General features: G+C 38.1%; 1 protein-coding gene across 1 annotated transcript; it reads right to left on the reverse strand.

Moving 5' to 3' along the window:
• Positions 1-1463: 1463 nt before the first annotated feature.
• On the reverse strand, positions 1464-8154 carry LOC121656196 (transcriptional repressor scratch 1-like). The gene is made up of 2 exons (XM_042011272.1): positions 6956-8154; positions 1464-2274 (listed from the first exon to the last, which is right to left on the reverse strand). Exons 1-2 carry the CDS (start codon positions 7077-7079, stop codon positions 1499-1501), a joined length of 900 nt encoding a protein of 299 aa, XP_041867206.1. The 5' UTR covers positions 7080-8154; the 3' UTR covers positions 1464-1498.
• Positions 8155-13196: the final 5042 nt, after the last annotated feature.

Consider the following 13196-nt stretch of genomic DNA (forward strand, 5'->3'; position numbering starts at 1 on the left):
AGCAGTAATGACTCACGCTTTTTTGAAAACATCATGCATTATTGCTCTATTAGATGTGAATGATATTGCCCAAGACAGAAATATGCTTCATTTGCCATCATAGAAGAGGTTGGGCAAAATATCCCCAAAATTGGCATAGATTCCATTAGTTAGGCTATTGTTGTTTCTTTTTTCTTTCCTTTTTTGTTGTTGTTTGTTTGTTTGTTTTATGCATGCAGGTTTTTATAATTACAGTGGCAAACAAACAAAAAAAGGTACTCAGTATTTAGAAAGTGTCAAATGCTTTGGCATATTTGTAACAAAGGCAGAAAACTATGATAAAGTGCAAAATAATACATAAACATACAAATAAATAAATAAATTAGCCAGTACATAGACACATAGAAAAAAAACTCAAAACTTAGAACCAAGTTGCTCATTTGCAATTTAATTATTCAAAAGTCAGACTAAGGTTGTACCTTTTAATAAATAAAGGGCATTTTTAATGTCCAAATCCCCATTGGACATTGGCAAATAACTAAACAAATAGAAAACAAACATAAGATTCAGGCAATAAGATAACACTTGTTATACCTTGGTGGGTGTTTTCAGCAGGTTTTTAGCCATCTTATCCTCAGTTTATCCTCTAATTCTTTCACACCGTATACCGTTTACCACCAAAAAAAGCACAAATGTCAACATCACTGTTTCTACAAAATAAATAAATAAACCAGCTTCTATGTCTTAATTTTAAGAATACATCGTCTCCCCCTACATAGGTGTACTTTCATACCTATGCTACCACTTAATGGCAGGTTTGTACATTGCATTTTTCAAGGTTCTTTGTGGTTAAATTAATAGCCATGTATACAGACATGGCCTGCTTTAAGGGTATCTTAGTGTAAAGAAATACCTTTACATGTATCTTATTTACTTGTGGAATTGTGCTTTGCTTTCTTTGTTGTGATGCTTTTGTTTCTCCTTGTAAGTTCAACCCACAGTTATCTTTGCTAAAAGCAGGACACTAAATGTATCCTAAGATTTGAAAAGCCAAAAAAACAAGAAAAGAAAAGAACGTTTGTTGTACCTCTTTGCAAGAAAACTGATGATGTGATTCATGCTTTAATCTCTGTGGATTGCCTGTCAGAGAGACAGAGAGATGGCGGAGAAGTTGTGCTTTTATGTCATTTCCTCATTGGCTGAAAAACTCTGATCAGGACAGAAATGGACATAAATAGATCTAGGTGTCTTTAGAAATGTTAAACTGAATGAGCTGTGCTTTATTTATCTTCAAAAAGCCTCAAAGGGAAAACTATTTATCGAAGCAGGTGACAATCTAAATCAGACATAAAACTTTTCTTCCAGATGAGGTAAATAAACATAAAGGAGAGTTTTGAGGTTTGTTTAAAGATAACAGAAATGTCTTCACTCTATTTTTGTCTTGACCCTAACAGAGAAAACTCTCTTCCCTTGTAACACTGATGTAAAATAATGTGATTTCACCCCAGTCACAAATCCATCATTCACCCAGTGAGCTCAGTGGAGAGAAAGCCCCTTTAAAACATGCTGATTCATAGTGCTTATTCAGGTAACTCTTAAGTGCAAAGGTCTTGTTACACCGTTTACACTTGTAGTGCTTGAAGGCTGAGTGAGTCTGCATGTGAGCACGCAGGTTTGACCGGTCAGCAAAGGCTTTCCCACAGTGTGCACACCCGAATGGCTTCTCACCCGTGTGCGAGCGCATGTGGCCTTGTAGCAACCATGGCCGGCTGAACGCTTTGCCGCATACGTCACACTTGTGTTTGAGGTCATGAGTGAGCAGGTGCATAGCCATCGCCGGCATGGACACATAAACTTTCCCACATGTGGGGCATTTCTTGGCCATCTTGCTATCTATGCTCCTGTGCGTCTGCTTGTGCCGGCTCAGGTTGGAAGACGTGGCATAGGTTTTGCCACACTCGCTGCAAGAGTGCCTCTGGGTGGCCCCTCTTGGGTTTCCCGGGGCTTTCCTTCGTGATCGCCCATCCATGATGAAAAACGCATCTACTGTGTATCCCTCACTCACAGCTGTGTCTCCGTTGATGTATCCACCAGCTGATGATGACACCTCGGACCGAGGGCTGTCCGGCTGGTCTGAATCACCATGGATGTCACCATGGATACCAGAATAGGTGTTGTCAATGTGGTCATAGATGATTGATGAATGGCTTGGGGAGGGTACTTTAGAGATGACAGATGAGTCACTTCCAACCACGTCATCATAAGGATTTGGACTTAAATAATCACTGACGAAGCCTAAGAAGGCAAAAGAAGAGGTTAGTCATTGTGATATAGGGGATTGATTGTAAGTAATAAGCTGATATGTTTGAAGATCTGTGTTTGGATGAGTGTGTACTAATAAAATGATAGGATCTAATATCTTTGTGCAAACCTACTATCATCCCCAGGACCCTGAGTATTCAGTAGCATCCACATGCATTAAAGTTCAAATTATATTCTACAATCATAAAAAATAAAGATAATTTCCCTCATTATTACCAGAGCACCTTCACATTTTATCCTCGGATAATAGTACAAGTCAAAGAACAGCATGGTGTCAGGTATCCAATTATCAAATGGACCATCCAAGACCATACAAACAACATGTGCACAGTGCTTCAAGACGATGTTTTGTCTTCCTCCACACATTTTTTGGGGCGACATAAAGCAGAAAAGAAGGCGTAGAAAACAGCGTGGTATTTATAGTGGCAGTAAAATGTTTTTATGTCTTTGGCAGGGAGAAAGAGAAACTTTCCCCTCAATGGGAAATCTTTTTTTTTTCATAGGAGGGTTCAGTGAGCACATTTGCTCCTCATCAGCTGCACCTTTTCTGACAGGCCTACTGCTGCACACAGTCACACCCCGAAGCTGTCAAAACTTCAGCTGTGGTACACAGAGCATCTCTATTACGGCAGCTGGAGGGGGGTCTAGTGCTCAGTGGACATACTGACACTGACATTCTCCCTCAAGAGCTAAACAGTAAGTACATTTGTCTGACAGTAGCAAATTCCTCAACAACCTACATTTTTCTGCACAGCTCCTGACAAATCTGATCAATTATTTGTTGGTATGTTTCGATGCCAGCTGCTTCATTATTTCTATTATTGGTGACAACTCAACAGGCTGAACTCTAACAGACACAAGGAGAGACTGCTAGCTAATAACCCGCAGCTACAACTCCTGTGGATCTGCCGATCAATAGCTCTCCATTTCAATTAGCACTCTGTGAGCATTAAGACACAGACAGCAGAGGAGATACTATTGCTGGTAATATAATTTCATGATGCAGTTCTCAGAAAAGCTCAGATGTTGATCGATAATATAATGAGAAGATGAGACGGTATAGAGATAGGAGAGTCACGGTGAAAGAAAAGAAGTGGAAAAGAAAGAAGGAAAGAGAGAAAGAAAGACGATGTAACCTAGATAAAGAGATGTGTTTAGTGTGGTGATGGTGGTTAGGAGTATTGGCAGTGATGCAAACAGCTCTATTGCTAATTTAACATTTTGAATTTAATTAAGACACAGTAATAGAGAAGGAAAATAGATGGCGGAGTGGTGGGAGAGGAAAGAGAGAGGTGTAAAACAAAAAAATTTACCACTGCACTCTTAAAATGTGTGTTTATTTAATATGCCAAAGTATTACTTTGGACTTTAACTTTATCAGATATGTTGACCAAAATCAGCTATATTTTACAGATTCATCATGACTCAAACTGGAAGTTTCTGGTCCACATACAAACTTGAACTGGTCACCACTGAGCAGCTACTGTGGAAAATACTTTGCCTTTCAACATTTACAGGTACCTAATAAAAAGTGGAGATTTGCCAATTAAATATGCAATGATATGCAACTGAGACTCTGTAGATGTTTTGTTTGTCTCGAAGGTGCTGGTCAGTTAAAGCAGTTTCCCAGTTCCATTAATCAGGACCCGTTGAATGTTTTAGATGTTTTTCTGCATCTCCGCATCTGATTCAAAGTCATCAAAGTCATCTTCTGCAGAACTAGACAATAAACTCAATCAGGTGCATTAAGCAAGCAGGGAGGTGGGTCCCCGGGAGCTGGATTAGGAAACTTTGAACTAAAGCATCTCATTTGCAGAGCTGACTTTTTGGCACAAGGGCACTTTGGAATGGAGTCCATTTAGTATTCAAACTGAAAATGACTCATCTTATAGGGAACTTGAATGTGCTTTGCCAATTTAAATTGAACTAAATTTCAAATTTTCTTGGCCAGAAGAGGGAGAATTGGTGCGATGATGGAGCCAAAAACATCGTGATGTGAATAAATAAATCCCTTTTCTTAAAAGAACTATAATATATGCCCAGACTAGTACTTTTCCCACAGAAATGCTTACAAAAATAAGCATGACCGCTTCCTGTGGTTATATTTTTAAAAAGAAAGACATCATGGGACTCTTTCTTTTAATGTGCATCTTATTCTTTTGTTGTTTGTCTTTGTCTCTTCCTCTGTCTCCATCTGTGTCTTGCTGTGTCACCTCAGCATTCATTTCAAAGTACTTTAGCAGCATTAGAGCTGATAGCTGTTCTAAATGCTTATTAAAGATTAAATACTCTGCCAAACCCAAGCCATCCCCCTTTTATGTGTCTTTGAAAAGCGGAGAATTTGAGAGGGAGAGAAAAATGGGGAGAGGAAATGAAAGGCAGAGAGAATAGAAAAAGCTGCAAGCTACAATTTAATTTCTGATCCAAACCAGCAGAGACTGATGCACACTTGTGTGCTTTGGACACTTGTAGGTCACTGACTGCTTCCTGTGTGTGTGTGTGTGGTTTTGTGTATGTGTGATGCTGTGCACTCAGCTGTGCAAGCTGGCTGGGAAATGTGCCGAGTTGACAGAAACACAGGAAAGTGAGTGTGTGTTTGTGTATGTGCAACAAGCTGCAGATGCTTCTCTTAAACTGTTGTTATATTTATAACAATGGATAGCTTCTTTGGTCTTTACATGCTAGCTACAGTGCTGCTACTGCTGCTGCTGCTGCACGTTTTTCTGTTCACATCTGTCATCTGAACACCTTGGATCGTTTCATCTTGCATTTGACCTTGGTCCAATGTGAGAACCACCAGGCTGTACTAACGCTATGACATGCTGGTCCCTCTGCAGCAACAGGGAATTTTTCTTTCATCTGTTTTTGCCCACAAGAGGGCAAAAATGAGCAAACAGACAAATGAAAGCATGCAAATAATTGTCTAACAAAAGTGAATTGCACATGATTTGCTATTTATTTTTATCACAGTGAAGTTTCATTATTATCATTATCCAGGGTTTGCTCCGAATTTGGGAGGTTCTCAGCTTATATATCAGCTGTTTGACATATGGTGCTTCTTGTCAGACCTTGTTTGATGAAAACAACTGCCTGGCATAACAAATCAACACGACAACCCAGCACAAAATGGTCAAAGGGATCCTTTCCCATTAAATGCTTGATACCTTTGGTATACTGGACTTTGCAAGGTAGTTGTTGCCATGTCAGTAATTACCATTTCCCATCATCACACATGAAGCAATTTGAGGCTCAACTGGTAATTTAATGCATATTTAGCATAATTTAGGATTACAATATGGAGTCAATGCACTGTACTTTTATTGCATTATTAGTGGTTTTATGAATGACATAATGTGACAAAATTTAATAAGAAATCTATGACAGAAGGCAAGCCTTTTTACATTGAAATCACTGTTGTGATGTAATCTAAGTTACCACTTGACACCATCTGAACTTTAAGAAAGACTGGTGCTTTTTATCTTAAGAAAAAAGAAAAAAAAAATAGTCCACATACACAGAGTACATACCCCCAATGCTTTCCATTTTCCACATTTCTACAAATATTTAACCTGCTCTCAGTGAACTGATGATAAGCCTGAATGTCAGGGATCTCACTGTGTGTGGGAACCATTTGCAGTCAATATAGCAGGGAAAATATTGAAACCTTGGGAGGAGACTCACAGGTGTTGAACAGAATGCTGATTTGAATAACATAATTGGCAACAGAACAACATAGAATCCCAGTGCATATGTGCAGGTGACATAATCTATTAACATAATCATATAGCACGGGTTTACTGCAAACATCCCAGCTCCATGGCTCCCTGTTGCTCATCCGCAGGGAAAAAAATATTTTTCTGCTTAACTCAGCTGAACCGAATATGTGTTTTAAGGTGTGCACAATGGATCATTGTGGTAAGGTTTACATGATAAAAGGATGAATGATTGGAACTACATTGTTATTCGCTTGGCATCTACTCATCTTACAGGTAAACTAAAGAGCAATGCAGTTCTGCTTGTTTGTTTTTTGACTGCTGTGTACATGTTGTCTGTGTTGGCTCAGCAGGAAAAAATGATGAATTTGTTTTGTTTAAATGCCATTTTTTTTAAACTATTTCCATATGTTTAATATATTTTTTCTGTCTAGTATCACTAATATATATATTTAAGAACATTCCTAGTGCATGACATAAGGAAGGGACATTTTCACATATGATTGGATTTGTGTGATCAGTCTATCATCTAGAAGAACTATTGAAAGAGGCTACTGAGCTCTGACCTGACCTCTGATCTGGCTGTGAGAAATGTCTATTTGTATCACACATTTATCCCATTAGCCTATGGGGCTCTCAACAGACTACAAATGGAAGCTTTCATCCCTCCTGTCATTGCTATGACATATTTATTCACCAAAATACTGCTTCAAAACTAGAGAACATATCAATTGCTACAGTACCAGTGCTTGCAAATGGAATATTTTAAGTCTGTAACCTGAGTTTGACCCTGTAATTCCCTTTCCTCCTCCACCTGAAACAGTCATGACTAATACTTTATATCTTGAGATAAAAATAAATAAATAAAAGAAAGAAAGAAATACCTCGGGTGATGTACTGTATGACTGTCTTGTATATGCGTATGTGGGTGGGTGACTAACCTTTGTCATGATGATGGAATCGCAGACTGAGCTCTTCTCTCCGGCTGTGACCATAGGAGCTCTCCAGCTCAGCAGCCGAGAAATCATCCAGTTTGACTTTCTTCACTAAGAAAGATCGAGGCATGATGGGACAGATGTTGCTCCTACGCTCTTATGATTAGCACACTTTCGTTTCTCCAGTCTAAATTTAGTCAAAATGTAGTCTGGTAATGAGATCAAGCTGGGTTTTTTTCTTTTTTTTCTTTTTTTTAGCATACAGCTTAATTAGCCGTTTTGCCTAACTAAAGGTGAATTTGCTTTCTCCCATCAAACAGCCTCGAAAATAGAGGCATGACTTTTAAAGATTAGCATTACTCTCGTGCTTTTATTTCTAACATACCTAATATTTATTTTCGCTTGGGTTTGTCAAATGCATGCTATTTTAGCGTGTGAGTCTTTTGTTCTGTGGAGAAAATAAAGTCTGTTTAACTCCATAAACTTGCCACTGGAAGACCGATGGAGTTCTAAAAGCTTAAAAAAATGAGCATATAAGTGACGTCCTGGACGGCTTTTCCTTTGGAAAAAAAGAAAGAAAAAAAAAAGGAAAAAATGTCCCTCGTATATTGTTTTAGTCCTTCTGATCTTCAGCACGCGGACAGCTACTATAAAACGGTCCCTGACGTGCTCCTGTGCAGCCTCGTGGTTTCAGCACCGGACAGTTCCTCTCTGCGCGAGACTCTCCTCTTTTCTCCGCGTGCCACAGTCTACCGCAGCTGAGAGGAGAAAGTGAGGCGGAACAAGCGGGTCAAATCTGCAGTGAGCGAAATTATCTGAAAATCCCAGTGCAGGTAAGTCAATGACACATTTATGGGAAAAAAGGGAAGAAAAGAAATATGGAAAACAAGCAAGACTGCAAAAGAATCGACAAAGCTTCGGCAGCGAGTTGTGGCTGCTGACGGTCGGAGAGAAAACCGGAGTTAAAAGGCTTCATACAGACAATACTTGAGTCCAAGACATGTCTGGAGAGCTTCAAAGAACATAATTCTCTTAAACAAAATGTCACTGTAGGCCCTTAAAATAGGCTATTGCTTTTTAAACAGTGATAGCTGGAAGACCAAAAACATCGAATCCTTCCCGTCGGTACTGCAACTCTCTTTTTCACTCTCTGTCCTACTCTGTTTCCTCTGTCTCTCTTTCCCCCCTCTGACAACGCGCGTGGAGCTGCGGCTCTCTGTGATGCACGAGATCAGCTGTTGCTGTTTTAAAGGGTGCGAGAGAAAGCGAGAGAGGGAGGGGGACATTCACAGTATGCCTGATTTTATTCATCAGAAGGAAAAAAAAAAAAAAAAAAAAAGAATCGTGTCTTGTGGGACTAGCAACGACGCGCAGTTATGGCCGGGGAAGGTTTTAATTAGATGGTGTCAAGTGCACGCTCACACAGATTTTTGACAGTGAATATTAAAGGGGGGGTTAGTGGATGGTCTCTTTGGTCAAACTGGGAAGCAACAACCTTTTTGAGATAATAATAATAATAATAATAATAATAATAATAATAATAATAATAATAATAATAATAACTTATTGATACAAACAAATTCAGCACACACACTTATGTATATAAAGTTGAGTCAAATGTCTGGATAAAATTTTGCAACATAAATCATGATGAAAAGAGCATCCCATCTATGCTGACACTTTCAGAAATGAAGATGGCAAAACACTTCACCCTTCTGTCAGGACTGTGAGTGCAAATAGTGTCACAATTTAAGAGCAATAAAAAAGATGGAGAAAAATCCATAAAAATCTCTGAGCACAATAAACAAGCCAATTAAGTAAAGACATGATGCTGTAGCATGCGCTTACAAACCATTTATATTTAACCCATCTCAACATTGGGTTCAAGAAAGAAACTGAAGACTACTAAACAGAGCTCATTTAAGAAGATCTGAGACATAGTGGAACACATTCTTATGGTCTAATGAATCAAAATTATTATTCTACATTTAGGAAATTATAAACTCTTCATCCTCTCCAGTCAAGAAAGAAACCATCCAGTTTGTTATTAGTGTGCAGTTAAAACAACTGTGAAGGTGTAAGATGCCCTTGGCATGACAAACTGTTAACAGCACCACTAACACTTAAAGTACATGCAAAGTTAGCAAATATATGCTGTCATCCACCTAACTTTTCATAACCCAGAAAATACCTTGCATGTTTCAACATCACAGTGTCAAAACATGCACAAGCTGCCCTCCTGCTGTTCAGACCTACCACATACTGAAAACATTTGGAACATGTAAAGATAAAAATAGAACAATTTTCCAAAGTGTTGAACCACTGACATCCTATACTGAGTAATAACAGGATACATTTTACAAGAGACATGATGAAATCCAGACTCCTATGTTATCAGCTAGACTGAAATTTAAAATGTTATTCTGAGCAGATGATTTTCAGTTACATTTTTTATTCATATCATGCCTACAAGGTCATGGGATAGTTTAACATATATTATAACATAACAGATTAAAAGAATAATGGATAAAATCATGGGAATAATCTACCTTTTTCTGATTGACGTGATGAAATACAAGTTTCAGATAGTTAATCTAAGTTAATGCTGTTGGGTAAATTTCAATATCATGACCACAACACACTTTCAGAAGAATATGTATCATATTAACTAATACAAATGTTAAACGGTTGTTATGAGATAAATCTCACATCTCACACGAGGAGCTGGGAACCATCAAATCAACAACTGACATCCACAACTTCTTCTGGCACTAAACACAGGTCAGTGCTTTTACTCTGCAGCCAACCAATCAAGTTCCATTTATGCAAATCAGCACACACCTCCTGGGCCAATCAGATCCTGTGTGCATAAATCTCTACTCAGCAGTAGCCAATGAGTTAAGTTAATGCAAGTGAAGTGAAAGAGTTTTAACTGAATGGCTTTTGTCAGTGAAAGACAAACAGAGATTTAATGTCTGAACGGAGGACTCTGTCAAGCACTATGCTGATTTGTGAGTGTGTCATAGGGAGAGGACGTGGTGCAGAATGACGAAGCAATGATTTGATATTTACACACACACACATGCTGTACACACACTTAAGCAAAGTCCTACCCCCCCATTCATATAGATACAGCCGGGCAGGATGGATGATGGAGTGTGATGTAATTCAGTGACGTGTATGTTTATGTAAGTTCTGTTCAGTGAGGTCCTTGGAGTTAGCCTATTTTTATAGTTCATTGTTAAATGCTTAAGAGAGACTGAGAGAGGATGTTGTGCAAGGGTGAGAATACTCTAAACCATCTCTGATGTTTTGAACTTATGAGTCCAGCTTCATTTCTATGTTGATGCAGTCTATTAAAACAGTTTCTTGTTCACACTGTGGTCATTACATATGATTTAATACAGAACAAACTGTGTCTGAATATGTAATCTGAGGTTCTAAACTGCATCAAAAGCGAACAGAATTTCTTAAATGGGACTAATAAATTATAACTCTGTTGGACTTTGATTTTTAGTTAAACCTACCCTTTTCACGTAGATGAAATGGTTCTTTCTAGAAGTGAATCGATCCAGAATCAACATCAATTTCCTTATATAGCTTTCAGCCTCTTTTAATCATTTCCAGCTTCTTGTTTTAGTATTCTGGCCCAGATAAACATAAAAGCCATTTCCAGCTATCGCTCTATGATCTGTCAAGCTTATTGTTTGTTTCAGCAAATATCCTAAAATGGGATGTGTTTATATTCAAGCAACAGAGCCTTCTATTGGCCACAGAATGGATGACTTGTCAGTAGAAATGAGGTAACCTTGATATGTGATGGTGGTATAGGTGAATGAGAGAAAAAATGTAAAAGTTACCACATGATAAGGCTTGTCAGCTTTAGTTTTGAACAATCAGTGATCTCTTTAAAGCATAACAGGACATTGACATAAACATATTGACCCATGATCCATTTTGTTTATCATTATGCCAAAACTAGTGGTGTTCAAAGTGCCCTGCATTCATATTCAGCTTTTGTGGTTAATATGTCTCAACTTTAGGATTTTAGGGGTGCAAGTCTTTTTTTTATTAACTTTTATGATGCTTTCAACACTGAAATGTTTTGTTATTTAATTTCTTTAGTAAAGACCCCAACTGGAAATGTTTTTTTTCAGTCTGATATGTGCACACAGCAGTGAGCATAGCTAGTGAAACTGCATTGGAACCAGTTGTGTACTGAAGCAACAACAACTGTGACTGTGTAGAAGCAATACAGTTTTACAATAGAAGTAATTAGAATCATCGTTTCAGCACTTCTCATGTGATCATCTTTGATTTGAATTTCAAAGATTAGTCTGTTAAACATATGGATTAAAACTATATGGCCTATAGAGGGCAACCAGTGCAATTTATCAGGTTTTTTTTTTTCAAAACATTTGAAGATCATGTAAAGCCAATTTCTTTGGAAAACCTTGCCATTGGGTTTAAGATGGGCCACTTTAGAAAGTTAAACCAGTGTATTGTACAATGGCATTAAAATATATGGATTTGCTTAATTGATAGACTAAAAACTAATACTAAATTCTCCATTTGCATTGATTGTTGTATGCCATGTTAACGTTACAAAACACGACTATACAGTATGATGCAGTCAAAGTGAGATGAGGATGTTAAAAACAATTATTTCCTTAAAGGCAAAGAGAAATACTGTTTTCTTGCTGATGTGTTTTCTTTGCAATATTATTGACAATATAGACAAATGATGCATTTTGTTTCCTTCCTAAAAAGGACATCCACCAAATTATTTAACAAAACCCAGAGCTGGTGTACTATAAGATTGTTTTTTATGCCAGGGACTTTGGTGTTTTTTTTTTCCAGCCAGTTGTGCACCTCTCAATTGTTTAAATCTGCCATATTATGTGTAAGTAGCACATTTAAAAAAAACTTTGTTGCAGGGAAGAGTTTGGGAGGTCTGTCTCTACAGGCGCCTGTACGACAGTTGCCAAGAAGGTACAATTATTGTAAGTGTTGCAAGAACATGAAATACCCCTTAAAAGTAAAAGAGAGAGTTTGGAATTGTTAGGTTTTGGTTGACCTTATACAGCATTTTGTGCTCTCAGAGCAACTTCTCGGCTCTTCATCCAGTGTTGCGTTGTTGTTTGCTCGTTAGTGACACCTATTGTTTAAGATGAATGTGGTGTGACATCAGCAATTCTTCAGCACATGCAATAAATGCACAATATGATAGAAAATATGGCAAAGTGATGCTCTGCATGCAAATAGTATGCTAAGATCAACTATTAAAGTTCAATACTCCATCCTGCTTGGTTGTTCTTCCTTTTTGGTTGTACTGGCAGACATCAAACCAGGAGTTTGTAACATCAGAATCTCTTTGATACACGGTTTTGGATTTTAAAACGGGCTATTAAATTGTCAAGCTGACAGAAACATACTATCATGCATGACAATATGTCAAGCTCTGGTGGGTTAGGGTTCATTGGTTGTATGAGGTCATGACAATGGATGTGACAGGTAGTTGAAAATATAAATTCAAAGCACTCATGGACCACATGCACTGTTCAACCTGCACTTCTTCAATGATTTTAAGATGTCATTCTGCACACAGAAGCTTAGTTGACTTTATATGAGATTATTTCTTTTCCCCGTTTTCAAAACTTGCTTAATGCTCTGATATGAAACATTATATTTATGACAGCTGGCAGTGCGCTCATATTTTTGTGTAACACTTTATATACAAGAATACTTGTTGACCTTTTCATCTTTATAGCTTGTTTTGGATAAAGAAAGGCTATCCTAAGCAAAGAGTTTATTAAAATATCTGTCAGTGCAGGTTAAATGTGTTTCTTTCTGTCTTTCTGTGTCCATCAATGATACGCACGCACTGCCCATTCTGTCCCGTCTGCTTCTATGATGGGGAAATTGTCCATTCCTTATGATTTCCCCTGCTAGCCGCCAGCGCTGCTTTACTGCTGAGCTCAGCAAAAAATGTGTGTGTATGTGTGTGTGTGCATGTAAGCTGTGGGGACATGTGGAGACTGAAGACTTATTAGCATAATAATAGACTTGGATGCATGTAGACAGGCAGGCGGTGTATGAGCATGTGTGTGTGTGCGTGTGTGTGGGTGTGTGTGTGTGAGTCCTGTCGGGAAACACAATTGGAGGGTCCTTGTTGACTTTTCATTCCTCTGTCTTTTAAAGAGCTATTTAAATGACAGGGTTTTAAATAAAACCCTATCAAATAGAC

The sequence above is a fragment of the Melanotaenia boesemani genome, chromosome 17 (assembly GCF_017639745.1).
Source record: "Melanotaenia boesemani isolate fMelBoe1 chromosome 17, fMelBoe1.pri, whole genome shotgun sequence".
Taxonomy (NCBI): Eukaryota; Metazoa; Chordata; class Actinopteri; order Atheriniformes; family Melanotaeniidae; genus Melanotaenia; species Melanotaenia boesemani.